This window comes from Fonsecaea monophora (assembly GCF_001642475.1).
Source record: "Fonsecaea monophora strain CBS 269.37 chromosome Unknown Scaff4, whole genome shotgun sequence".
Classification (NCBI taxonomy): Eukaryota; Fungi; Ascomycota; class Eurotiomycetes; order Chaetothyriales; family Herpotrichiellaceae; genus Fonsecaea; species Fonsecaea monophora.
In genome coordinates this window covers 289322-315126 of record NW_019173935.1, presented here as the reverse complement: position 1 = coordinate 315126, position 25805 = coordinate 289322, and the positions used below count along the sequence as shown (strand labels likewise).

General features: G+C 52.5%; 7 protein-coding genes across 7 annotated transcripts; 2 read left to right on the top strand and 5 right to left on the bottom strand.

The window, feature by feature from the left end:
- Positions 1 to 3933: 3933 nt before the first annotated feature.
- AYO21_01100 (S-methyl-5'-thioadenosine phosphorylase) lies at positions 3934 to 5445 on the bottom strand (the record flags this gene model as incomplete). Its single annotated transcript, XM_022651084.1, has 4 exons — positions 3934 to 4179; positions 4283 to 4431; positions 4727 to 5236; positions 5400 to 5445. The coding sequence occupies 4 exons, from the start codon at positions 5443 to 5445 to the stop codon at positions 3934 to 3936; spliced, it is 951 nt and encodes a 316-aa protein (XP_022516562.1).
- A 678-nt stretch (positions 5446 to 6123) lies between these two features.
- Positions 6124 to 7492, top strand: AYO21_01099 (hypothetical protein; the record flags this gene model as incomplete). Its single annotated transcript, XM_022651083.1, has 2 exons — positions 6124 to 6149; positions 6205 to 7492. The coding sequence occupies 2 exons, from the start codon at positions 6124 to 6126 to the stop codon at positions 7490 to 7492; spliced, it is 1314 nt and encodes a 437-aa protein (XP_022516561.1).
- Positions 7493 to 7911: 419 nt separating this feature from the next.
- On the bottom strand, positions 7912 to 11174 carry AYO21_01098 (hypothetical protein; the record flags this gene model as incomplete). The annotated part of the gene is made up of 2 exons (XM_022651082.1): positions 7912 to 10895; positions 10949 to 11174. 2 exons carry the CDS (start codon positions 11172 to 11174, stop codon positions 7912 to 7914), a joined length of 3210 nt encoding a protein of 1069 aa, XP_022516560.1.
- Positions 11175 to 12295: 1121 nt separating this feature from the next.
- AYO21_01097 (hypothetical protein) lies at positions 12296 to 13261 on the bottom strand (the record flags this gene model as incomplete). Its single annotated transcript, XM_022651081.1, has 1 exon — positions 12296 to 13261. One exon carries the CDS (start codon positions 13259 to 13261, stop codon positions 12296 to 12298), a length of 966 nt encoding a protein of 321 aa, XP_022516559.1.
- Positions 13262 to 16012: 2751 nt separating this feature from the next.
- Positions 16013 to 17938, bottom strand: AYO21_01096 (hypothetical protein; the record flags this gene model as incomplete). Its single annotated transcript, XM_022651080.1, has 1 exon — positions 16013 to 17938. One exon carries the CDS (start codon positions 17936 to 17938, stop codon positions 16013 to 16015), a length of 1926 nt encoding a protein of 641 aa, XP_022516558.1.
- A 1530-nt stretch (positions 17939 to 19468) lies between these two features.
- On the top strand, positions 19469 to 20501 carry AYO21_01095 (hypothetical protein; the record flags this gene model as incomplete). The annotated part of the gene is made up of 2 exons (XM_022651079.1): positions 19469 to 19534; positions 19635 to 20501. 2 exons carry the CDS (start codon positions 19469 to 19471, stop codon positions 20499 to 20501), a joined length of 933 nt encoding a protein of 310 aa, XP_022516557.1.
- Positions 20502 to 23891: 3390 nt separating this feature from the next.
- AYO21_01094 (phosphoribosylaminoimidazole carboxylase, ATPase subunit) lies at positions 23892 to 25706 on the bottom strand (the record flags this gene model as incomplete). The annotated part of the gene is made up of 1 exon (XM_022651078.1): positions 23892 to 25706. One exon carries the CDS (start codon positions 25704 to 25706, stop codon positions 23892 to 23894), a length of 1815 nt encoding a protein of 604 aa, XP_022516556.1.
- Positions 25707 to 25805: the final 99 nt, after the last annotated feature.

Genomic DNA, 25805 nt, shown 5'->3' with positions numbered 1-25805 from the left:
TTTGTCGGATGACGAGACCTTGACTCAAATGCTACCTCTTATATTTCCATTGACAAGCCACCCTTCCAGAAGCCTCGTCAGTGGACGCCGTTAGAGAAGGCGCTATTCGTTTAGACCTCGTCCGAGGGGGTCGGGTCGTACAAGGACGTCGAGGTCGAAATCTCGGTGGAGGTGAACGCAGTCCTGACCGGCGGGTGTCAATCGAGGCTTGGGCAGGTTGATACCGGTCGCTTCTAAGCAATCATACTGCTCAAAGGTCCGTGGGTTCGTGGTTATGTTGTCGACTGTCTGTCTGCCAGTGATGATCAAGGCGAAGATGAAGTCGAGGAACCCAATGCACAACGGAGACACCAGACCACCGAGCGAGGAGCCCCTTCTCGCACTGACAGGAGACAGAAGACTGAGAAGAACCGTCTAACCTGCAGCTCGGTGGCTTGAAGAAGGAGGGGAGAAGGAGAGTTTTAAGGCTGGTGCAAAGTCAGGTCTGTGTTGTTGCTGGGCAGCATTGAAGTTGGAGAAGTGGGCGGGCGACGGTGGGAGCAAAATCAGCTTAGCCGGCCTTCACTGGGCCTCGCTGGGAGCACTGCAGTCTGCAAGGTACAGAGACCAAGAGACCCAAAGGGCCTAGAGACGCACTGCGGGGCCCGCCTGTGGTAGTTGCTGTGAATCCAGAAGTCTGGTTGGCGCCGAACAACGGCTTGGCTCTGTCACTGGCACTGGCACTGACAGCCGCTGGAGGCACTGGATGATCCCTCCTACTCGTGAATATGGGTCGAATAATCAAGTATAATTACCGCCAGGGGAGTTACCGTTCGAAACGAGCACACGCACATGTCCCATTGACACACAGACCAGAATTCTAGGTACTTCAACCATACGAGTACCGAATAGTCTACCTACTCAGGGAATTCACATGCCTTAGGGGCAGCTTGGAGCAGGTACCTCAGCTGCGCCGCCCCGACGCCCGTGGCGGATTACCCATTCCTGCTTAACCTGCTTAACCAGAACCCACCGTCGCCCTCGGGCTCCACCTCCACAGCCTAGAAAGGCCCCAGTCTAACAGGTCAAGTTTCTGTACCTGGAGCCTCGCAGTGGGCGACAAGGTCTAAGGCCTACTACCTATAGGAACCTTAAAGCCTTTAACAATCTTTGTCCTTGTTAGAGCTTTTCTCCACCTTGATTGCAACACCATGTTTTTTCAGGTTCCTCGTTTTATCACACGCCCACTCAGCGGTATCCTCATCATGGACTCTATCTACTGTTCCCCGTCACCCAAGCTGTCTTGCAAAAACGATGTCATAGCCTCGATACCATCTTCTGATCGGCTGATCACCACCCGATGATCAAGCCCAATTGTCGGTTCGCAATATTGTCGACCCATATTTGGATCTCGATTGAAAATCTTTTCCTCAGTTCATCTCTGTAGCGCTTCGCAACACCGTCCTATCCGGTGCGTCGCTCTCAATCTATCACACAGGATGGAGAGCTACTCATCTGGGCACGAAACCTCTTCTCACAAAGCTAACGCTCTGTTAGGAAGGCTAAAGAACCTTCAGCGCATCCTGCAAACTTCGGACTCCATCCTTGCGCAGGACCCGACAAGGTTCATGCGCCATGACGCGAGGTTGCCCTGTGCAATAACCGACCTCTATTGGCCTATCACATCTGGTTGAGCTACACGTCGAAGCTGCTGTGCTCTGTTTTTGTCCTCTAGTTTCGTTTCTCCATCTCAGCACAGTCAAGCCAACCGAACTCCATACCGATAATTCCGGGCCTGAAGAGCACTGTGTCATTACCTTACGCAGAAGGGCGCGTGCGGAAATCAAGTTGTCATAAGAGCACGGATGAGGATGAGCTGAACGGCAAGGCCTGGACACATCCGTGAAGTTATTCTTGGGCTTTCCAAACCGTCGCCCAGGCCTAGACGCTGAAATTTGCCTTCATGGCTGTAAAAGACCACGGCACATACTTGTCCGAATCATAAACATCAATTGCTCGTACAGTACCGATTACTCCATTCTGAATTCACGTGGGCACCAGCAGAAGGACATGACCCCCTCCGGTCTTTCAATAGATGGATTGCGCCATCCTCTCTGTCCTTATCACGGTTGGCCATCAGCACCACTGATACTTAGTCCACTTCAAGCATGGTTTAAGGCCCTAGGCTGCTTCATCTCCTCGGCTGTGGGTGTTGTCCCCGGAGACACCGTGCCAATGAGGCACGTGTTTACGCAAAATTCGCAAGGCTCATCGCTGACAAGCGACTTTCGGCCCCTTGAATTGGAATGGAGTCCTCTGCCTCATGAACCACCACGACAGAGCTGAAGCACATTTTGTCAAGCTACACAGCACAGAGGTCCTTGTTTTCGGCAAGCTTGTTTCACACTAATCAAGATTGTTATCGGCTAGGGCGTTCAACCACCGATCCCCCACATTGTCCATTTGAGGATGGCTCTCAATTAACAGCACAGCCAGCAAGGACATTCGCCGACCTGCCGACCATGAGACTCTCTTCTACGTCATTTATCAATGGGCTATTTTGCTGGTTCCTTGGTTTACATACATAGTCGTATGACCAACTCCGGACTTCTAAACCGCCCAGGTCGCATTGCGTCGAGATTGGTTCGAAAGCTCCATCAGTGGCTTCTCAACCCGTCCTGGTGACGCAGCCATGCGGTCCCGTTAAAAGCTGACTGAGGGGTACCAGAAGCAATTCTTGGATGTGTCGTCGAGAATCGAGATGATAACCAATTCCCCCGCTCGGTGTGACACTACCATGCCCGGGAAATTTCCTGGTGCGACTTGTGCAGCTCCAAATATTGCCTACAACTGAGCTTGCACAGACCAGGGCGACGCGATCTGTGATCAGCATCCTACCCCGTGTTGTTCGTGGAGCTTGGACAATTGCTTCAAGAGCTGTCTCAGTCGAATATTATGTCAAACATCATGCTCTTCCGATGGTCCGGAGTGCTCCACGAACGCTGCAATCATCATATGGGCTAATGTGGTCGAGAAGTCGGCTTTGAGGCTCCCAGTGAGAGACGTGTCTGCCAAGAATCAATATCAACAATGAGCGCGTTCAGGTCACCAGTTCACGTGATCGTCTTTAGCGAATACTGTCTTGTTTACGGAATATCGACCCGACAGTGCAAATGGCCGTTTATTACCTGCGAGCTCCTGACCTAACAAGGCCATCACACTCTTGGAAGGCTGCTGCTGACGTCTGTTCATGTCCGTGGCGTTTACTGCAGCGTTACAGCCTTGCCGGAGCCCGAGACCCGCCACGTGTTGGGTAAATTTGCTCGACAAGCTTCTCTACCGTGTATATCGAAGCTTGAACACGTGTAAGAATGTTGACATTCGATCACAGAGTTTGCAGATTCTTTGCCACCAGCGTCATATATTGAAGAATGTCTAGACATGCGTTCCAGACCTCTCTCAAATTTGGTAACCCTGGGGAAGAGTTAGAGTTACATATTTGGGCAGAACGCACGATTGCAAGGCTAGCAACGATCGTCCGGCATAGTTCTAGATCGGCCTCCTTGTTTTTGCAAATTGCCAACGGCGACGAAAGGTCGCGGACGGTCTAGGAATTTGAAGCCAATTTCCAATTGCAGAAAAGAATTCGATTCTATTTAGGCAGAATCGCGGCAAGATGAAGATCCAAAGAAGTTTCCAAGCGCGAGAATCGGCGGTTAGGCAAATTACAACACTTTTGCGAGTGATTGAGTGGTTCCTGCGCATCTTTACTCCCCGTCGTCACAAGTCTTGAAGTCATGTCATTGCGAGCCCCGACGTTGAAGCCGAGCCTTGGAAAGGTCTCTCTCCCTTGCCCCTTTCACTCTCTATTCTACCTGCCGGTGATGAGCTGACAGCTTTAGTGTGTGTCCCCGTATCTATTTGATGTTGCGTGAAATCATCATGCTCAGGGCCTCAGAAATAGCCCTCGAACAACCACCTCAGCTTCTCGAGTGCTTTCTCTCCCCGGCCCTCGGGGTACGTGCTGACGCCGAACTTCCTCGCTCCGGCAAGATGCGTTGCTTGGACGAGGTCGTCATGTTCTTCTTTGGAGAGCTCGTCCAGCACAGCGGCGATGAAGCGGCGGGCGTTGACGGCGTTGGCGCGCATGTGACCCATTACCATCTCGACGGAAACGTCGCCGTGGACATCGTGCCAGCACTGTTCATTCACGTGTTAGACAAATTGGACAGTGCAGTGTAGAGGAGGGATGCCACAAGGACTTTGGAATGTCAATGCGACCCAGCGTTGGAGGGGCACGTACATCATAGTCTGTGCTCATCAGGATAACCTGGTATGCAATTTCGGCCTCTGCAGCGAGCTTGGCTTCTGGCAAGGTCGACATATTGATAACGGTGCCACCCCACGAACGGTACAAGTTCGACTCAGCGCGAGTGCTAAACTGTGGTCCCTCTGAAGTTCGGTGAGAGATGGTTAGCCATGCCCAAGAACGTCGTTATAGCTTGAGCCTTCTGACTTTCGCATCGAGCAGAATCACCCTCGTCGCCGCAGAGTCCATCAGGGGCGAACTACACCCGCTGGATTCCACGTCGACTTGATCCTGTCGGGCCGCTTCATCTGCTCTCAAGCCAAGCCGCTCAATTGTCCAAACCTCACGAAAGAGAAATGCATACATCAGAGGCATGCCATACCCGATCGATGGTCGATGGTAATGCAAGGGGAAGAGATCTCGAGATGAAAAACTTACCCATGACAATCAAGGTGCCGGAATCGTGCAACACGACCCCATCGCCCTCCAAGCTGTGGCCGCACCGTCTCACCACATCCCCCACCTTTGCATCGAACGGATCCGCAAAAGGGATGTGACAAACGACACCGTCCTCGAAGAACGTCCAGGGTCTGACCCCCTTGGTCCGATCAATGACCTGGGTCGGGACGACGAAATCCCTCGGCTTGACCTCCTCGGCCAGACTGCCCGCGGCGGAAAAGGCGATGATGCATCTCACGCCGATGTGGCGTAGGGCGGCGATGTTTGCGCGCGAGGGGACTTCATGAGGCGCCAGTGCGTGATGCGGGCCATGGCGGGCCAGGAAGGCGATAGGAATCGGTTTGCCGGTGGTCGGCGACGGATGCTCGAGGATCGTGATGGGCGACGAGGGTGTGCCCCAGGGCGTGTTGACGGTGAGGACGGCGGCTTTCTGGAAATCAGGCAGATGTTCGAGCCCGGTACCGCCTATGACAGCGATGTGGACGGGACCTGCAGAGGGCAAATTATATACAACGATCAGTCCGACAGAGTCATTCCGTGGCTCAGAGAGACATTTATAATAGACGACGGCGGCGAGAGTGGGGCATTAAAAGCAGATGCATGTGCAGATGTATGGGCAGAGCAGACGCAGACGCAGACATAGGTTACACACCTGAATATGAGGTCGGTATATGTTCCGGGTCGATTTTGACCTCCATTTTTGATCTCGCCCTCGATCGTCAGTTTATCCTTTTTTGCAATTTGGTGGTGAGAAACAGTAAGCGTCAAAACTCGATGCCTCTCCCGGGAAAAATTTCGGCGGAGCCAAAATGAAATAAAATATGCAAGCGCTCAAAGCCTAGAAAGCGAGAGAGCGAGGGTAGTTTTGTCAGTGTAACCACAGATTCAACTGTAGATTATAGAGAGGTCGATGTCTAATCAGCGTAGAATCTCAATAGTTGGAGCAACTCATAAATAAGACGCAAGACGTTTGTACTCGGCATGTATGTCCAACCCGTTCATTGGAGGCTTATACGCACGTTTTTGGGAAAGTCGGGGTTCGGATCAACTTGTCACCGAGAAAGATTCTACTGAGTAACCAGCACCGACAAATTGCGCCATCACAGCACATTACAAGGTACGAGGTACATGTGCCGTGACTATACAACGAAATGAGTGGATATGCTGTGCCAGGCTATGTCATGATATGATATGATCGATGCATCTGTCTCGTCGTCGTTGTCGCTATCGGTCTCACGCTGAACGTCTGAAAGGGCCTGGAATTCTTTATCTTGAAAAAACAGACAAATTCGTCCTCTGAGGATCCATAACCCCTATTCACTCATACGTATGAGGGCGTTGCTCTGGTGTGTTGGTCCGTGATATCAGAAACAAACATGTTCGAAGTCCCAGATGCAAAAAGGTAGGTGTTTCCCCTGATCAGAGGCGTACTGGTTAAATTTGTTGACCGGTAAAAGGGTCAAAAGATCGGATCTGTTCCGAGACGACCACAACGACGATGATGTCGATGACACACTCCCAGGTTCTCGAGGGTCGAGTAGATCTGTATCGCCATGCCCAACAACACACCCTAAAGATGATGGGGAGAATGTCTTGAGACCAAGCTATGGGTTCGAGTACGAGTTTGTCGCGCCGCCAACAGCGTCCTCTCCGGAGCAGAAGCGAAAGGCGAAGCCGGGATCAGATCTAAGAGCACCAACAAAGCCAGAGTCTAAATCGGCGGTCAACCCAAAGCAGGAAGGAGAAGAAGAAGAAGGAGAGGAAGAACCTCTAGAGTTCCAGTTTCGGCTATTCACCTCGTCAAAGAAGTCCAGGTCTACCACCAATACTTCTGCTGCCCGGCGACCTTCTCAGGACGATGTGACGACGACGACCACCACCACCACCACCACCATCGCAGACACCCGGATCAGACTGTCACGAACGCCCGAGCCCGCGGCGCTCGAGGAGTCGTTGTCCCTGGAAAACGCGCACTTCCTCCGCCCCCACCGTCCCGACTCGTACTACTTCACCGCCGCGCTGCCGGAGGAGGCCACACAAGCGTTACGGACACAGTACGCCGACGTCGCGGTGTCGACCGCCGACATCCTCTCTCGAGCAACACGGACAAAATGGCCCGGCACCGCGCTCCCGTGGCGGCTGATCCACGTCCAACTCCTCCACGGAAAGGATAGATCCGCCGGTGCGCAACCGCTCAGGTCATCGACCTCGTCTTCCTCGTCGGGCTCGAAGCGACCGTCCAAGAAACGCCGCATCCTGCTCCGTCGGCGGCTCGCTCTGCGCCAAGAACTCGCCGCCCAGGCCAAGGCGACCGAGGAGACGGAGCGGGAGAAGCGCACGCGACGGAACCGCGAGAAGAAGGTCAAGCGGAAGGAGAGGGAGAAAAGAAAGAAAGTGGAAGTGGAGGAGGGAGGGCAGGAGGGAGAGGGAGAGGGAGAGGGGAAGGCTGTAGGTGGTGGTGGTGGTGGTGGTCATGACGATGAAGAAGGGAAACAAGATGTTCTCCCTCACGTTCGCCCTCACGACCTGGACGAGAAGTCTGGTGCACAGGTCGCTACGCAGGCGGATAGCAAGGGGCCAGCAACGAAAGTATTCGCGTTGGCGTCGACACATCTCTCTGTTGCCTCAGCCTCAGCGCCAGCCTCAGCGCCGGTACGACGAGCTCCCACATCCAGGGCACCAACCGCCACGGCTGTGCACCCGAAAAGCCCAAAACCAATACATCCCACACGAACACGCCTATGACCTTAGCTACCACCGTAGTCCGCTCGCCGCTCGCTCGCTGGTCCACTCCTCAGCCGACAAAGTATGCACACATTTCAGATCATCTTCCATCCAGGCTGGCACGTCTCTACCGCATCTAGCACATCTCCTGGACATACTTACCCGATGTCTAGTAATGACTATAGGTACTTACACAAGCGGGCGTGACAGGTAGTAGACGCATAAGAAACAAAAAGTGCTCGTGGGGCAAAGAAGTGACAAGACGAGATAGTGTCATGCTATAAATTGCTTCATCGTTCATCGCCATTCATTGCTATTGCTCGCGTCTCGCTGAATATCATTTACCGTTGTACCATTTAACATGCTCGTCTCATTCAATATTGGCCCTTTTTGTCTTCTCCCATTGTCCACCCGCTCCGTCTTATGACCGTCCTGCCCTATCACTGCCCGTTGGAGATGGCTCCAGCGAGCCTCTTACTCATAAAATCAAAAAACGCAAACTGACTGGGCGTCGCTCCGTACTCGTACACAAATCGACTGGCCAAGAAACTGCCAAAGATGGACTTGAGATAGTTGTCCGGCACCCGGCTCAAGATCTTGTCCAGTCCCACCTTCTCCTGTAGCGTCTTGGGCAGCGCCTCTTTGAACACCTGATGTCTAAGAGTCTTGTTGTTCCATAGATCATTGAAGTTTTGGAGGTCTTCGTCTAGTTTCGTGATGGCGAGAGACAGTTGGTCCGAGAGGGTGGAGCGAGGCACCCCCGTGGCTTCGTGTTCACGCCAGATGGCTTCAAACTCGAGTCGAGCATTGCGTTTGATCGTCTCTTGGACTTCTTTCACATATGTCTTGTAGAACTCAGGGACAGTTCCATCACTGTGAACACACATGTTCTCAATGAATCCCTGGTCGTCAAAGGACAAGCTTGCCAGGACCTCGAGTGACGATGAAGTGACGCCACCCTTGTTGGCCGAGGCATCTTTGTATATAACACAGCCAGCCTTTTCAAGGCGAAGCTTGGCGTCTTGCGTGATGAATAGATTGGCACCCTCGACAATGTATGGGATCTTGCATTTGCCGTCCACGATCAGCTTACCAGCACTCGACAGGTCGATGGATTCCGGCCGACCACCACAAGGCACAAAGAGGTCGTATTGCGAAGCATCGCGGAGGTGGAATGTATTGCGGAAGGTCATGCCGTTGTGGACCTTTTCGCCAGAAGGCAATGTCACGTTGTTCTCGTCCACCAGCACGCGGTATCCTTGTGGTGACAATTTGGAAATGTCGTATTGCGAGATCATCACTCGCTTCTTGGCCAGGCGGATCAACTCGTCGTGATCCAGCCCTTCCGGGTCAACAAGGACACCAGAGCCATCAACGATGGCCGTGTACTTCTCTTTGCTGAGGAGAATTTCGTTGGATCCCAAGTCGCCGTCTGGACCACCGGTCTGCAGCTTTCTGATTTTGCTCGGATCCAGGTTCAGCTTGCGATAAATGCCCAGAACATACTCACGGACTGACAGAGTCGTCATTCCGTATGCGTCGTGGGGAATACCACCCAGTTTGGGGCTCTTGCCGGTAAAGAAGGACTTCCACCACGGCGCTCCTCTGGCACGGGCATGTTCTGTAGCCCAGTCCACGAGGTCGGCGGTATTCTCGTCGGGACCCATGAACAGGATCTCCTCCTGTCCATGCAGATCAACGATGGGATCCTTGATACCAGGGCTCGTGGGAGGGAGAAGAAGGTCCATAATGCTGTCGATATATTTCTCAAAGGCTACACGAGCCTTGTCTTGATGTTGCCAATCAAGAAGGATAACACCCTTGGAGCCGCCCTCCGGGATGTCCTTGTTCTTTCTCTGCTGAGTGTTTGCAAGGTTGTAGTTTTCGTCGAATTGAGTCCGGGCATTGATTGCGTAAAGTTCCTTGTTACGAGACTTGACGATCCGAATGCCACCACGCGCAATGTCGCGGAACCGAAGATGGAATCCCCTGAACTCTGACCCAATGACCAAGAACATCCCATAGAGCGGCTGTGGATATTCATGCTCGGGTAGGAATTCGGTGCTGGGCTTGAGACGGAAGCTGAGCGCCACCTTGGTCGGAGTGTAGAAGTTGGTCTTCAAGACTGCTCGGTTGAAGGTCAAAAAGTATTGCATGACCATCTCGTCGTGTTGGTTTTGGGTGGTCGTTGACACCATCTCAGCCAATGCTGCATCGTCCATAACGTTTTGCACGTCCAACCGCAAATAGCTGAGCGTGGGGATAAAATCATCCTGCTCACCTCGAGTCTGCACGTAGTGGGTGCTTGCAAAGGACAAGTACAGATTACGAATGAGCTCGGGGTACTTGTTAATGATTTCGAGGATATAGTCAGAGGTGAACGTCTCGGTTCGTAGCCGCTTCTTGATCTTTGAAAGCAGCTCCGCATTGGCGTTGGTGTCTCCTTTCAACGCTGCGACCAACGACGTATACTCGGAGCCGAGCCGGTTAAGAAACTGCTGGACAAAGACGTGCACGCAGTGGGCGTAGATGCTCTCTTGTAAGCTCAGATTCCCACTTGCGAACTGTCCCTGAAGTTTGTTCTGAGGGACGCAGAACAGCAAAGAGACCTCTTTGATGATTTGATGGATCGATGCCTCGATCGGAGGGTATCTCGACTTGGCAATTTCATTACTGGCCGGTTTCAAGTAGAGAGAAACGACTGTGATGCCGTTTGAGAACTGCTCGACGTATTTACGAGAGCTTGTGACTCCGTAGTAGTGGTAGAGATCTGACAGGGCACTGAACACGCCCATGGCCGACCCTTGACGGTAGGCAATAACCAGTCTCTTTTCTCGGGTGCCCTCCATCTCGAACATCTCGATGACTGGGCCAGTCCGGGAAACTGCATAGGTGATAATCTCTTGGTAGATCTCTTTGGTTTTCTGTGTTGCCTTTTGCAGAAACCGCTTCTCACCGATGACCTCGATGTCCGTCTCATTGGGCCCAGGAGTCGGGTTCTTGAATTGACACTCGTAAACGAAATAGCATCGCAGCGACTCGTCCGGATTTTCCGGCAGAGCATTGTTCGATCGGAAGGACTCGACACGGAAGCTCTTTGAGGGTGTAGAACCGTCGATGTATTTCTCGTCAATTCTCTGTTCGTATCTCGGCCCGTCAATGATGCTTATTCCAGGCTTGCTTGTGTCAATGTAGACCGCATGATCCGAGGCCTCTTTGGCCAATCTGATCTCGAGCTTCTTGTCATCCCGCGCATACGCTGCGAGCTTGGCCGCATACAACGAAAGGATGTTGCTTGCCACGGCTTCGACGGTTTCCGTGGAGAAGTACATATCGTCGATTCCCAGGGAATTGTAGAACCATTCGGTCTCGGAGGCAATAAATTCGGTGGGCAGAAAACCCTTCTCTTCGATGAGGTCCATAACTGCGCTTCTGTCAGCTTCTCTTCGTTATTGTTACCATGATCTGCGGACGTACCCTCTTCCATTTGCGCCCTCTTGCCTTCGAATTGAGGAGCCACATATCCGGGACTATGGTCCGACAGGATACGATGTAACGATTGATTGGATTGGGAGGCCCCGGGCACTCCTAGCAAAGTCGGTTGCGGGGAGGGTTGTCTCCCTGGTGTCCTGATGACTTGCTCAACCAGCTTGTGTCTTGCCGGATTCAGCGGCTGGTCGCCGTTGACTGAGAGATGATCCATGGTCGTTCAGAAAACGAGTGTGGCCAGGGAAGACAAGACGCGATTTTGATGGCAGACCAGAACAATGAACGACAAAACCAAGGGAATGTAAGATGGAAGATGAATGCGGTAGAGGCAGACGTCGAGCCCGGGAGCTCTTTTGTACGGGTAATGGGTAGGTTCAGCTAATGGTGTACTGTCTTGATAGGTGAGCCTGTCAGCCGCACCCTATGCCCCTGGAGGGTTTCTGGTATGGCCGTTGCAGCGGGAATTGGACTGATTATGAGAACAAACGAGACTAAATGAGGCTGGCCACAGGATAACGGCCTCCGTCAGACCCTTGTGATTGCCAATAGTGCCGGTTCGATAAGAGAAATAGAAAGATATCGGATAGCTAGAAGTCTCACCGCAGCTGAAACACGGCTTTGGGGCGGAAGTACACGCAAAGTGTTCAAGTGGCTTTGGGGGAATGTGAATGGAGGGTTTCGTTGGGCGTAGCAAGGGCGGATCCGTGAGCCGTTTTTATACAATGGAATCTTTCAAGACGGACACGCCCCGCGAGCAAAAAAGAATTTTCATCAAACTACATCACATGGGCTACTGGAATGAGATGGAATGAGAGAATTCAGGAACTTGTTACGAGACAACATCGCCCAGTTTCCCCCGCAATTGGATAGCGACCTTCCGAGCGAAAGGGCTTTCAGGTACAGATGGAGCCCCTCTTAACCAGATCCATTGCCACGCAGGCGGCGCAGGGGCACCGCCCTATCAGCTGCCCCCCCGATTACCCAACCTGCCAACCTCTCCCGCCTCGCGCCGCTTAGCGTCGGCGTCACCAGGATGATGTGTACTGTTTGGAGATGCTGAAACCGTTGAGCGCAGGGATAGAGGTCACGATCTCCCTTCATATTTTACAAGGGGAACTGAATCCCCAGAATCGTTGATGCGGAGTAACATCAGACGTAATCGAAATGCAGAGATTGTCCATAACAACTCAGGCCGTCCGCATGTGGCGGTCTGGTCCTCCATGCGTGTATTTCCTCTTTGCCACTATCCAAATATACCAGGTCCCGTGAGCTCCCATGCGGCTACTTTCCCATTTTCGGTACTCCATCCAAACCAACGCAAACAAACATCCCAAATCATATCCGGGGCCGGTCCTCCAAGCCTTCCTCCTCGGCGTGAGCTGTCAAGCTGCTGCTCTCGCCTGGTCGTTCGTTCTCAACCACGTGCCCGTCCTTGTCCGGGTCATATGAGATGACCCTCTCGAGCTGGCTGGAGGCCGAACTTTTGGCTTTGCAGACCTCGTCCTCATCGAGTGAGTGGCCATGATCGGAACACGCATCTGGCAACAAAGAACCATGCTCTTCACCTCTTTCATGCTCTATCTCTTCTTCGCTGTCATTTTGTGGTCCCTTCTTCTGCTTGATGAATGTGTCGATGATATAGTACTGGGCTGCGTTCATAATCAAGGGAAAGATGAACATGACAAATGCAATCTGAACAGCCTCGTTGCCCTCTGTCCATCCAAGTGCCCAGTCTCCAACGGGTCCTAACCAAGGGCAAAGTTGAAAAATGATAAATACACAAATCTTCATGCCTATCAATCCTAAAAAGTAGAGTAGGCACTGCTTTGCCCACCAGGAGGCCTTGGGGGGTGTGCTATAATTTCCGGATTCGATCGATTCGGGAGGATTCGCGAGAGGTGTATACCGTGCACCGATCGTCAAAATCTTGAGTATGCCGATCAGGACGGGGATCCCGATAGTCGTGTCAATGGCCAGATTGAGCAGGTAAAATGAGCAGGGATTTGGTTGATATTCCGCGATTGTTTCAGACCCGGGTGTACTTGCTGTTGCATTCACCACAGTCTCACCTATCTTGCCAGAGGAGAAAAGCGACATAAGGAGGTTTAATAGATGGAGTAGGATCGACCCAACGACTTGTTTGGACACGTCAAAAGACCAGACCTTGAGAGGTCGCTGTGGCCTTTCTCTCCATCTCTTATAAACCAGGGATAATAGTGCCAAAGCGCCCAGCGCTCCCTGCACCAATATAGCGAAAGGGCCCAGTAGTTTGCATTCGCCACTGCTATTGTCATCGGACATGCTTGAAGAGGGTGATGGAGTCGGCGAAGATATGACGGTAAGAGGGGGAGAAGCAGCTGCTGTCGCTATACTGAAGAGTATAGATGTGGCTGTTGCTGTAAGACTGGTGGAGGGTTGCAAGGACTGGACGGCTGAAACGAGATCATGGTGCAACTCGGCAGCTGACGAGGGGAAGAGTCCAGGTGGGTGCATGTGCGATGGCGGGGACAGTGCACTGTCGTGATTGCTATTGTCCCATGTATTCGTCTCGATTGCAAGTTGTTCGTCTGACTTGCTCAGACGGAGCGGGCATGGAGATGTTACAAATTTCACTCAGCAGTCGGAGGCGCAGTCCTTTGGAATGGACCAAGAACCGTTGCCTTGCCGGCGGGGCTTTGAGGTCATGACCCTGCCAAGACATTCCTCAGCCTTGCCATTCAGCGTGTCAGCCTTACCAGTCGCCGAAGTGTGTAGCTTGGGAGAGAACCTGACTTTCGAAGTGATTGTTCTTTTCCTCAACCAATCACAAACCCCGGCAGCCATTGGCTATGCGGCAGCACATCAGACTGGACCTCGACATGAACTCAGAGTTCCGAAAATGGGGGTGATTCTAGCAACCCCAAACTGGAAGGTATGCATATCCATCCAGAGAGATGAGAACTAGAGTCTATCGACGTAGGTAAACCTCCAAGCTTGCTCATCCTTCGACTTATCTCCCTCCCACCTCTTTTTGGCAGAGACAATCGCCGCTCCGTCCGAGAATGAGAATCCATCAAGACAGAAAACCACGTCAACTTCATGATCTAGCAGTGGTGCGTGCCCTGAGTGACCCCAGACCAAGATACAGATACCGCAGCATTTCCATCCATGGTACCTACACCCGGGTTCCTTTGCAGCTATGAGGTCAGCTATCATGTAGCTGGGTTAGTCAAGGGTTCCGAGATGGCCGAAGTGCACGATACGTCTCTGTGGGGTCGTTTGTCGCCTTTGTTCGTGCATCGTCCCTCTTCTCTACATCATCGTGCACCACCACCATCACCACCACGAAACCTACAACTGATTCCGCCCTGATTGCGACATCCGGGGGATACCGCTTGTTCCACGGTAATGCGGCCGCAGCAACCCGACCGTCGCGTGCGTTCGATGGGCTGGAGGGCGAGAGCAGGATCCGGCTATTCGTTTCCCCAACCAGACCCAGATGGAAAGGAGCGCCACCCGCGCATCAGCTGAGTTATTGAGAAGAGAGATTTGTAGATTGCCCCCCGAGGGCGGAACTGGCGGGTGTGTACGTGCTTCGAGAACAGGAGAAGGGAAGGCGGGTGAGGTTCGGTGAGGAGTGACCTAACGAGCAGGAATGTAGACAGATATATACATACACGCCTATAGTACAGGGTAAACAGACAAGACACAGCTTAGGATATCTACGGCAGCAAACCATTGACTTGGAGGGCGTGTAGTCTAGTTCCTATGCACTCGGAACGTAGGTATCACTTCTCAGGCTGGGGGAAAAGTCACAGACTACGAAATGAATGGGTGTAACAAAACCCGAAACTATTGCGCCCAGGAAGCATTTTCCTGGGAACTCGTCACACCTCTCCAGGACAAGGTCCCCGGGCAGTCATGTAACTGGGTACCAGGTGCCTGCGGGGTGCGTAGGCCACAGTATGTGCCCACTCTTCGTACCTGGGTAGTTATGCAGAGAACAGACGGGACCATTGAGCATTAGCGTGTGCCATAAAGTACCGAGTACCACCCACCCACCGATTGCTTACGAGTCCTCGGTATTTTATATTTGGCGAACTCTACTATGTACGTCGTACTCGGAACCACCCTCCGCAAGTGGCATTGGCAAGGCGGGATACATCGAAAAACGAGGAGGTTGGGGGAGTTAGTTTGTTGGAGGGGTGAGATGGACTCGGTGAGACGCATCAAAAACCCGCTAATTACGATGTGTCCTACTTGTACTCGGTACAGCACCTCGAGGGACAGTACCGCAGTACCGAGTACCTACTTGTACATACTCGGTACAGCACAGTACCTCTCGCACGAGTTCCTAGTACTACCGAGGAGGTAACTAGGTACATATTTAGAACCACTAACTAAGCTACATCAAACACGGGTAGATCCTATGAACTCGTAGGACTCCAGAGAAATCCCTTGGAGGAGCTAGAGAAGCTACCCGTAGAAGTGGTAGCACTAACTCAGTGCCGAGTACATGTATGAAACCCCGGAGATACGAGGTCCTGGGCCGTTGTGCGTGAAGCCCCGGATATTTATGTATCCAGGCATGCATAGTCAAGTCAAGCACAGACTTCGTCGCGCGGGGTGGGAGCTGTTATGTGGCTCTATGTACTCCAGTCGTCGTACTTGTGCACTTTGATATTTGTAATGCTGGACACGCGGGGAATTTTTCAATGGAGGCCAGTTGTGTCTAGTGTGGTGATGAACTCTCTCATTCAACATCCAACTCCCTTCACTTCTCCAAATGTCTTCTCCCTAGCTGGTACAGTAGCTAGTGGTAGGTATCCAACCCTGTCTATGGCAGGAGGGTATGATGGGTATAATAAAACAGAGATCCCCCAGATCCTCAAGAAGCCATCCCGGAACGCCAACCACAAATTCCAGTCCCTCGCCCGCCCAAAATGTATCGCAAAGGGTATCATGATGCTGGTCATCAAAGGACTGTAAAAATATCAAAAAAACAAAAACAAAAACATAGCAAGAGTCATGTCCATAACTCGTGTCTCGTCTGCAACATCTCCACGTAGTCATCTATAGGCTGTTGTCTCCTTCCTCCCCTTCTGGGTCGGACAGATGTAAATGGCCAATCTTATCTCCACTGCCTAGCCAGTTCTTGACAACGCAAGGAGAATTCTCTGGTCCTTGACAGATCTTCTTCCTTCCCAAGTGCTTGAATTTCGGACCGAGAGGACCGTTGACATAATGGTATTGTCCGGCGAATCGATATTGCCGTTTATCACCCAGAGGGTAAAACTTATCCCCCCAATGTCCAGCAAAGTGGAACCAGTTGGTCGGGGCATTCGGGGTGCGGTTAGACGACCGCAGCGTGTCGTTCTTGTAATCATATGTATAAGCGTGCGAATTCAGAGCTGGATCCCACAGAGGTCCCCTGTCTGTCAGGTCGTGGAGGATCCCCCATGGCAAGATGTAGGGGTGGGTGCCAGGAGTTGCATACATGGCATGAGTCCCGTAAGCGGAATAGATCACGGGGCGTTTGCCGATTTTCTCCACAGCATCGTAGCTGTAGGCGGATCCGAAGTTGTGCTCACTGAAGAACACGGCTTTGGGCTTGCCGTGTTGGAATCGAATGGCGGTGTGTTCCCAGTCGCCCACGTGATTGCCAAACCGGACATTGAGCACCACGTTCCCCAAGTTGAAGCTGTAAAAGAAGAACCAAAAAGCGTCGACGATGCCATGGCCCTTGTTGACGGTGACAAGAACTGCAGGTGCATCACTTCGACCTCCTCGCAGCCTATCTGGCGGCGCATGATCCCGACTTGTTGAGCGTCTCAATTCATGATGAATCCGGCGTGCGGCCTGTGTCTGCTCTGATTGGCCCGAGGCTGTCATTTGAAAATCATCACCATCCTCGAAGTCATCCAAGTCCGGTGCAAACCATTCTTTCGCGTCGTCCAATGCATCCTTCACACCTTGTAGATATGTCCGTCCTGGTTTGTGGACCCAGCCCTCGTTGTCTTCTAACGGGTCATCTGGTCTCGACGGTCCTGTTGGGATGTTCTTCTCTCCCTCCAACCAGTCTGGCCGTTCTTCCACGTTGTCGTTGCTGGTCAGAAACACCCACCGGCCCTTGTCCCAATTGTTCAGCTCGTCCAAGTTTTGGAGTGATGGATGCTGCTGCTCGGACTGGACCGGGGTGTAGTTCAAGGTTGGGGTGATGTGGTAGAGGTGCTCAGCAATGTCGCAGGGCCAGAACTGCTCTCCCGAGTAGAGGTGGACAAGAGGAGCATACTCGAACACGTAGTCTGGGATCACCCTCAGCACCCGTTCATCGTCGGTCCAATCTTCAGGGCGGTCGTTGCCCTCAGTCCAGGCATGCTGCCAGTCCCAGTCAGGCGTGGGTACCACCACTCGCTCTCGGTGATCAATTGAGGGACGATGGCCGAACTTGTCGTGTTCCGAGATATAGTGCATGTGGAATGCACCGCAGACACCCAGCCATCGACAGCATTTCCTGTCGAGCCAATACCGCGAGGTAGCGATCCAGCTGGATTCCTCTCGGTCTTCGTCTTGCCAAATGAATACCTCTGGACGTGTGGCCCGCAATACACTGTTGGCGCACATGTAAAATATAAGTGTTGACAGCACACCAATGGTGGCCTTTGTCTTGACAGGACCCATCTGCTCTTCTCCCTCCAGGGCCTTCCCAGTCACCGGTTCATATGGGGAATTGGATTCAGTGGTGTTGGGGTCGACGGGGACGATGATGGTGGGCGTTGCCGAATCAAGTTCTGTGTCTGAGGACGGTGGTGCGGCGAGGAGAAGCTGGTCGTGTGCTGGAGAGACCCAGGCCGCGGGGGAGGAAGTGATGGGAAATATAGAGGGTTCCGCCGTAACGGTATATAATGATCGAGTAAGCGGTGGTTGGCTGGCATGATGGGACCCCAAGGCTAAGGCCACTGTACATAAGAGCGAGCCCGAAATGATTAGCCAGAACATCACGAGGAAGGCAAGCTGACAACAAGGGAAGGAATGTGATTTGACCACAGCCTCATCCACCCACGCGGATGTTACGGCGAGAGCGGGAATGCGGCCCAGCAAGGCCCCCGGGAGGGGAGCGCGGTGACTGCATTGAGGGAAATGCGTCTAAGGTGCTGGAGGGGAGCAACAATAGGTTACGACGGGAGGAGTAATGCCATTGACTCTCAGCGTCATCGCATTACTCTCCGCCGCCGTAAGCGACTGAAAAGCTGCCTTTGGGGGGTTTGCTGGGAGTCCCGCTGGTGAAGGGGGCATGAATAATACTGTGATACAGAGACCATTCCGCCAAGTTCCGCGCGCCGAATGTGTAAGACAGGTATCAAGTCCAGGAAAAGGAAAGCATTGACGTACTCTTTGCTATGATTGGCGACGGGGACGCAGGCTGACCGAATGTCCGAGCCTCCGGGGCGAGTTGTGTTGAGGGGTTTCGCTGGGGGTGTTTTCTGTTTTCGATGGTACCTTATCTGCGGTCTGACGAGTGATTGGCGGGGGCGGCTACTTTAGTCAGTGGCCTGTCAGGTCAGTCAAGCTTGGTGTCCTGAATGAATGAATATCCAAGGGAAGAGACGAATTACCACATGCCAGAGATGGATACATGTGGTGATTGTAAGTGAAAAGAAAGTTGGAATGCACGGGCTGAAGGAGAAGCTGAGAGGGGTCAGAGAAAGAGGGAATAATGACGGAGGTGACTGGCACCAGGTGTTCCCTCCGCTCCCTCTGTCTCTGATCCCTTTGCCTCGATTGTCTCGGATTGACCTTTGGCTCGCCCTGACCTGTCATTGACCCAAACGCCGCCAATGACTTCACCACTTGCTCGTCAGAGTCCGGGCGCTAGCCGGTGTCAACCCTGCAGGCAGTGGTTAAACGTAGCGACGCCCGCAACCACCCAACAAAAGGAAAGCCTGATCCGGACTTGAGTCGGTCAAGGTAGACCAATCCATCTGCCCTGATGTACCACCTTGTCCAGTCGCTGATCTTGACTTGTTTCATTGCTTGCACCTGGCTGTTTCATCCCAAGCTCTGGGCTTTTTTTTCCTTGCCAGTGTGAGACCAGGAAGGGTGGGGTGAGACCTCCAATGGAGTCAGGAATTTATAGCACGTTGGATGGGATGGAGGAGATGTACCGAGTAGCTATCAGCAAGCAAGGGATCGCATCGTCAAAGAACTAGGCACTCTGAATTTGGGTTCTAGATCGAGCAGAGTGGGTGAGGGCCGGGAGAGAGCGAGGGGCCAAGAGAGACGGTTGCGGGACGTAGATGCAGAGTAAAGACTCTGTGACGTGTCATTTGAAATCCCTTTGTGATAATCACGTGATTCAGAGAAAACCTGGACTGGGCTTCTGAACATGGGAGTGAAGCAGTCAGAAGGAGAGGTACTCTCTGTCAACCTATCTTACCCCATCCCATCACCTACCCTAGGACTCGCATTTCGACATCTCAGAAACCCAATTTGAAGGGTGCATGACCACTGTCGCTATGATCACCCGCCATGGATCAACCCCAACACTCCTTGGAAGATGATTTTGAATATGAGTACGACGACACCGAAACAGAGGTAGGGCATCTTTTGCAATGGATTGAAACCAAGCCGCTCTCTTTGCCATTTCTGTACCACAAAAGCCGTTCGTTCCTTGACATTTTCTTCTTCTGGGCAGACCTTCTTCGTGGACATTGACCTGTCGTCCTGGAACTCTAATATCAAATCCAACGTCCCCGTGCCTCCCAAGCCAGTGACGCCGGCCAAAAGAAAATTAACCAACTCTGGTCCTCCCACCCCTGGTCCGGACGGGCCCGGTGCTATCGAGTCCGCAGAGTCCGGTGCTGAAGATGCTCAGGAGCCGCGCGAAACACCCTCCCGCATCAACAGAGATGGTGACGAGGATACCCATCTGCCCTCGCCGTCACATCTGCAAATTCTCGATTTAGCCACGGCAAATCCCATCATCTCCTACCAAGGCCAGGTGTATAGCTGCATGTGGGCAGATATGGTGGGTACGAACATGTTCTTCACCCATACAGGCGTGCTGGATGCCGCCGAGGTTCTCCGATCAACAGACGACTACGATCTGATAGGCATGTCACGTATCAAGCTCGTCGGCCAGGCAGCTAAACTGCTGAAGAAGGAGAAATCATCCAAAGGAGCGGGGCTGGATGGGCAGGCTGTCAATAACCCAGCAGGTGCAAGTGGCGAGGTCCTACAAGCCCAGCATGGGCAAGATGATCAGATGAGAAAACAGGCGGCGTTCCTGGAAAAGCTGATTAAAGTAAAACGGGACCGTGGTGAAACAGATGTTGTTCGCACATTCGTGGATGACAATGTTGCATCTGTCGACTCGGCAGCGGTGCATGAAACACAACCTGGCGATATTCAAGAGCCTAATGAACAAGTGGTTCAGGCAACTCCAGACACTCGCTCAACGTTGGAGGAAATTTATTCTCAATCTGATGGCAAGGCTCCTCAGATGCACGAGTCGTCTGAGAGACTTCCAGAGGCCCACGATGAGGCCGACATAACTATATAACAGGAGCAAAACAACCATGCTCACTTCACGACGTTGCTGCCATTAGTCCATATCCAAGCTGCACAAAGCAAAATCAACTTGTTCCTATGAATGACAGTGCGGAAGCCAAATCCTTGAACACACAACGCTCTATTCGCCAACCAGACTCAATGAAATCCGAAACACCCTGCTAGAGGACCGACACTTAGCGGCTCTGCTTCTCACGGGTCCAATGGACTGGTGATGGTGGGGGTGGAGGAGGATGAGTCTCAGCATGCTGTCGTCGATCGGTGTAGGAAACAAACTTGGGGCGTGGTGATGCCTCGAAGGCTTTGTGCATGTCGCGGCTTGACGTCTCGGACGACAGCACGGTAGAGCGATATGAGATGCGTTGCATGGTGGCCGGGTTTATAGCAGGGTTCAAAGGATGTAGAAAGATAGGGATGTGCTTGAGCTGTCAAGTGCTGGTCAGTGCTAATTCAAATAGACCCAGTATTTATCGAGGTGATGATCAACTCACAAGTCCTGATGGTCGGCACTTGATATGTTCGCTAGCCGCGTTGATCGGCAGTTGCTGCAGGTACAAATGTACAAGGTCCAAGGCTGGTGGAGGATGGAACAAGATAGTGGTAAATATTCGTCAATGAACTGATACTAATGGCTGATTATTATCTCTGGGTACGGTGATGGAAGAAGAAGGAAGTAAAGATCTCAAGGGAGCTTTTTATTTTTTTTCTGAGGGAGCCTGGATCAAATATACCCCTTCGCAAGTCAGAGTGGGAGTGGGAGTGCTGAGCAAATGCTCGGGTCCCCCAAAAATCTAGCGGTCAAGGCGACGTGGGATTGTCGCATTTCAAACGAATCCGGCTGGACCTTGTCAGCTCCCCCCAAAGCCACCAGAGGTTTCCCCGGAGCGCCACGAGGCGCGCCGGGCCATCGAGCAGGGGGTGATGGAATGGACCCGAGCCACAGGATGAGAGGACTAGGCCGTAAAAGTCGAGCCGATGGTAATTCAATCAAGCCCATTCGGTCATTGACTGGAGGACATTCAGGAGCATCCAATTCCTTGGTGTTTGTTCTGCACACGGGGCCTGACCGTGAGTTTCCTCCCTTGGATTTCCTCCCCTTCTTTGTGGTTTGTTATTCTGGGCCTTGATTAAGACAATTGATCGCCCTTTCCTGGTATGCATCGGTGGGATCCGTGAGGCGATTGATCGCCCCCTTTTTTCGTGCTGCACACTGCAAGTCGAAGGGGGTGACGTGCTCTCGATCGATTTGAAAGAGGATCCGAAGCAAGCAAACTTCTCGCCCTCCCCATAGTTCCATAGTTCGGCTAATCAAAGTGGGCAAATCCATTTCCGATGCTTTGGAAACCTACTCGTACCGGTGTGAGGCATGCAGGAGTCTTTACCTACGCGTTGGTACGGACTTGCGGTCCTAATCCACTGGTTGGTGATTAGAGAGACACAATGAGCTGCACCATCGTTTGGAGGCTTGCAGAGCTGCCAAGTCACAAACAGCTTACTTGATGCAAAATTCGCTTTTCCCATCGTGTCCATCCCGCACTCGTATTATCCCGGCACAGTAGAGTTTTATCACCGAATCCCGGTTGGTAGGCTTTGTGATTTTCCAAGTTTTTTTGTTGAATTTTTCTTTTTGGTTGGCTCACAGCCATCTCGTATGCCCCGGTCGGTCTGGGGGACACCCTGGTGGATTGGAAATGTGAGAAAACCTGCCCCCAATTCTCCTCGGCCGCCGTGCGGATGTGACACACGCGGAATGGGCAACCCGGGAAACCAGCGATGCAAGAAGGGCATGGAAGAGAAGGCGGCCACGGGGAGAGAATGCAGGTGGATATCACCACAAGACGGGGGGATGATTCCTGGCGCCGGATGTGTCCAGCGCCCCAGCGCCCCATTTCCTTCTCTTACGAGTACTTCTCCCTTCTTGTCCTTAGTCGGAAGCGAGATGTGGGTCAGCAAAGAGGCTCCTTCAGCTGTGCTCGTGTGTTGTACTCTTGTATGCTGTGCTTGACTTGCTGTGGAGATCCAACTATGCTCTGCATCATCACCACCACCACCGCACGCAATCGGGGGAGGTGCAAGTGTAAGTGCATTGATGCCCAATACACCGACCAAGCGGTCAAGGCTGGGGAAGCGACTCTAGAAGGGGTAAATGTGGTGAAAAGGGTGGAATGACTTGTGGGCATGAGTGAGGCCTGGACACGTTGACCGGTGGGAGATGGACACACAGCATTCATCCATTGCAAGGGAGATGCTTGGGAATGCGAGCTTCTCCGCAAAAAGACTCACACACTCAAGCGAGAACAAGCCAGTCCCTTGCTCACAATGGCCCAAGGCAGGCAGTGATTGTCGGGTTGCAAAGCCATTTGGGGGCTGGGGAATGAGGAATGAGGAAAAAGTGAGGGAGCGCATCCGTGGCAGGACTGGAGAAACGAGGGCGAGTTCAAGGGATCATCCTTTGTGTCACCTTTGACATCAAGCATCCATCAAATCACATCTCTCATCTCACTCTGGCCACAATTACCAGATAAAATTACTCCGTGGCCGCTGGACTCTGGGGATCTAGAAGTCTACCTCGTAGTCGATTTTTCTTGTGTCCCGACCTCCTCGCCTGGCCCGCGTTCGCTTCTCGCACTTTTTCGTGTTTCGCCGCCATTTACCCCGTTCGTACATATCGACCTTGCACCCAAAGTCAAAAATAAGGAATATTACGGTCTGATGAGAAAAAGCTTGAGTGGAACATACTGTGCATATCTGTGAAAGTGATCGAAAGTGTACCTCGTGTTTATCCAACCACCCAGCGGTAGCCTTCCACATGGGTGTCACTTGTGTAGATGCAAAATCAAGGTTATCTCAATGACAACCACCTCGACGTCCTGACTACAGTGGCTACGTTAGGCACAGCTTGTGTTCCATGATCACGTTAGACGGTGCCCACCTGTTCTTCGACTCGGATGCAATCTCGACCTTAATCTTCCCAGCCCGGAAAGTCACAGACCGATGATGCTGTGACTCCTCCAAACTGTCTGCCCATCCACCAAGGTCTGTTGTGTAACAGACCATGGTCTGCCTTCCCCGGAGGCACTGTCCGGGAATCTGTGAGATTTTGGAGGCGACTATATCCTGGTTTTCTTGGTCGACAACGGTGGACAAGGCAAAGCCGTGGTCCTGGCTGATAGTAGGTTCAAAAGAAGATGATGTGTGACGTGGGAGTTCGTATTCGATCTCCCTCTATTACGATTCCTTCTGGGAAAGGCCGGAAGGATCAACTTTGTACAACAGGCAGTATTGGCGGTGCGGGAATGAGTTCAAAAAGCAATATCATCTCCATCCGCCCATCTTTTGGAAAAATTGACAACATCGGGGGTCTCCTCAAGCATTGCGCCATTTACCCGTCCAATTTCTTGTAAACTTTCCAGCCTTCTCTCTGCAGTCGATACTCCTTCTCCATGTTCTCATCGTTCATCTTCTGTAGGTGGTCTGCAACCCACTTCCGTATTTTCTCATCGCTTGATCCCACAATCCTGGCTGCCAAAATCGCTGCATTGACTGAGTTCCCGATACCTACCGTAGCTACAGGAATACCCCGCGGCATTTGCACAATACTCAGCAGGCTGTCCAGTCCATCCAGAGAGCTGGCTTTCACGGGCACGCCAATGACTGGCACTGGCGTTTCCGAGGCCATCATACCCGGCAAGTGTGCTGCACCACCAGCCGCCGCTATTATAGCTTTCAACCCACGACTAGCTGCAGATTTGCCAAAGTCTAGCATGTACTGCGGCGTGCGATGAGCCGAGGTAATGTGCACCTCGTAAGGAATGTTCATGGTGTCAAGTAGCGTGAGGCCGGGGCGAAGCGTAGCCAGATCGGTGTCAGACCCCATTACCACGCCCACGACAGCCCGAGCAGACGGTGCGGGATTTGCACCGAGGAGCTCGGCCTGAGTCTTGAGAATCGAGGAAGCAGATGGCTCGCCAGACCGATCGTGGCGATGCACGCGTATGGCGTCGACCATCTGAATCAGAGGATGTATTTTGATCTCGCATTCCGATAAGCTTGATCCGGTGATTGTAATGTGTCCCATCTTCCGTCCTGGTCGACCCTGACCCTTCCCATAGAGATGAATTTTCGCCCCCGGCACGTCAAGTGCGGCTTTGGCGACCAGCGTATGGGAGTCAGGCTGTGGACCTCCGAGAATATTCAACATAATTGCCGCATTGACTGTTAGATCCGTCGCCCCAGCTGGGATCTTTGAGGCCAGATCAGGTAGAATGGCACGGATCTGTGCTTCGAATTGGGACATGTGACATGCCTCAATTGTATAATGCCCAGAGTTGTGAGGGCGGGGCGCGATTTCGTTAACGAGGAGGCTGTCGTCAGGAAGGAGGAACAATTCAACGCCGAAGACGCCAGTTCCCCGAAAGGTTGAAACAGCGCGTCGAGCCAGATCTTGGGCTGCCCGTGCGACTTCCTGCGAGACATCCCTGGGCGGAACATAGACAAGCTTGCAGATACTGTCTTCATGAACGGTTTCCACAGTAGGGTACGCCAAGGTATGCTGCTCCCACGCGTCTGGATCGTCTTCCTGGGCAGTTTTAACAACCATGACTGCGAGCTCCTGTTTGAAATGAGACCATTTCTCGGCATACAAAGGTCGTTCTGCGAGGGCTGCAATGGCAGGTCCTATGTCGGACATCGACTTGACCGGAAAGTTACCCCTCCCATCGTAGGCTTGGGTTCGAGATTTCAACATGAATGGATAATCAAGTATCTCGCCGGCATCTATCAGTCCTTGCTGTGACGGGCTGACCGCAATGGACTTGGAGATCGGGATTGAATATTTTGCAAAATGCTGCTTCTGAGTGAATTTGTCTTGTATTGTCCTGACCGTTCGCCAGCTGGGTTGAAATCGCGACCACTGGGTGCCCTCGATAAACGGTTTCTCCGCCTCCAGCTTTTCAAGAATCTCGGTATCGACATGTTCGATCTCGTAGGTCAGAACGTCACATCCAGAGGCGAGTGCCTTAACATCGGATGCATTGGCGAATGATCCAGTAACATGCATGTCATGGTTTGCCAGATATTTCGCAGGAGCGCTGTCGGCATCAAGGACTCCAACCTGGATGTTGAGGCGGTTCGCGGCCTCTACTAACATACGTCCTAGTTGGCCGCCACCAAGAACACCCACGATATGATCGTCCATGGTCGTGGTTTTGGCGGTGATTTAGAAGGGAATATAACCGTGCCAGTGACGCGGACAGTAAACGAAAATAACCCACTTGTGAACTTGCCGGGGACCCAG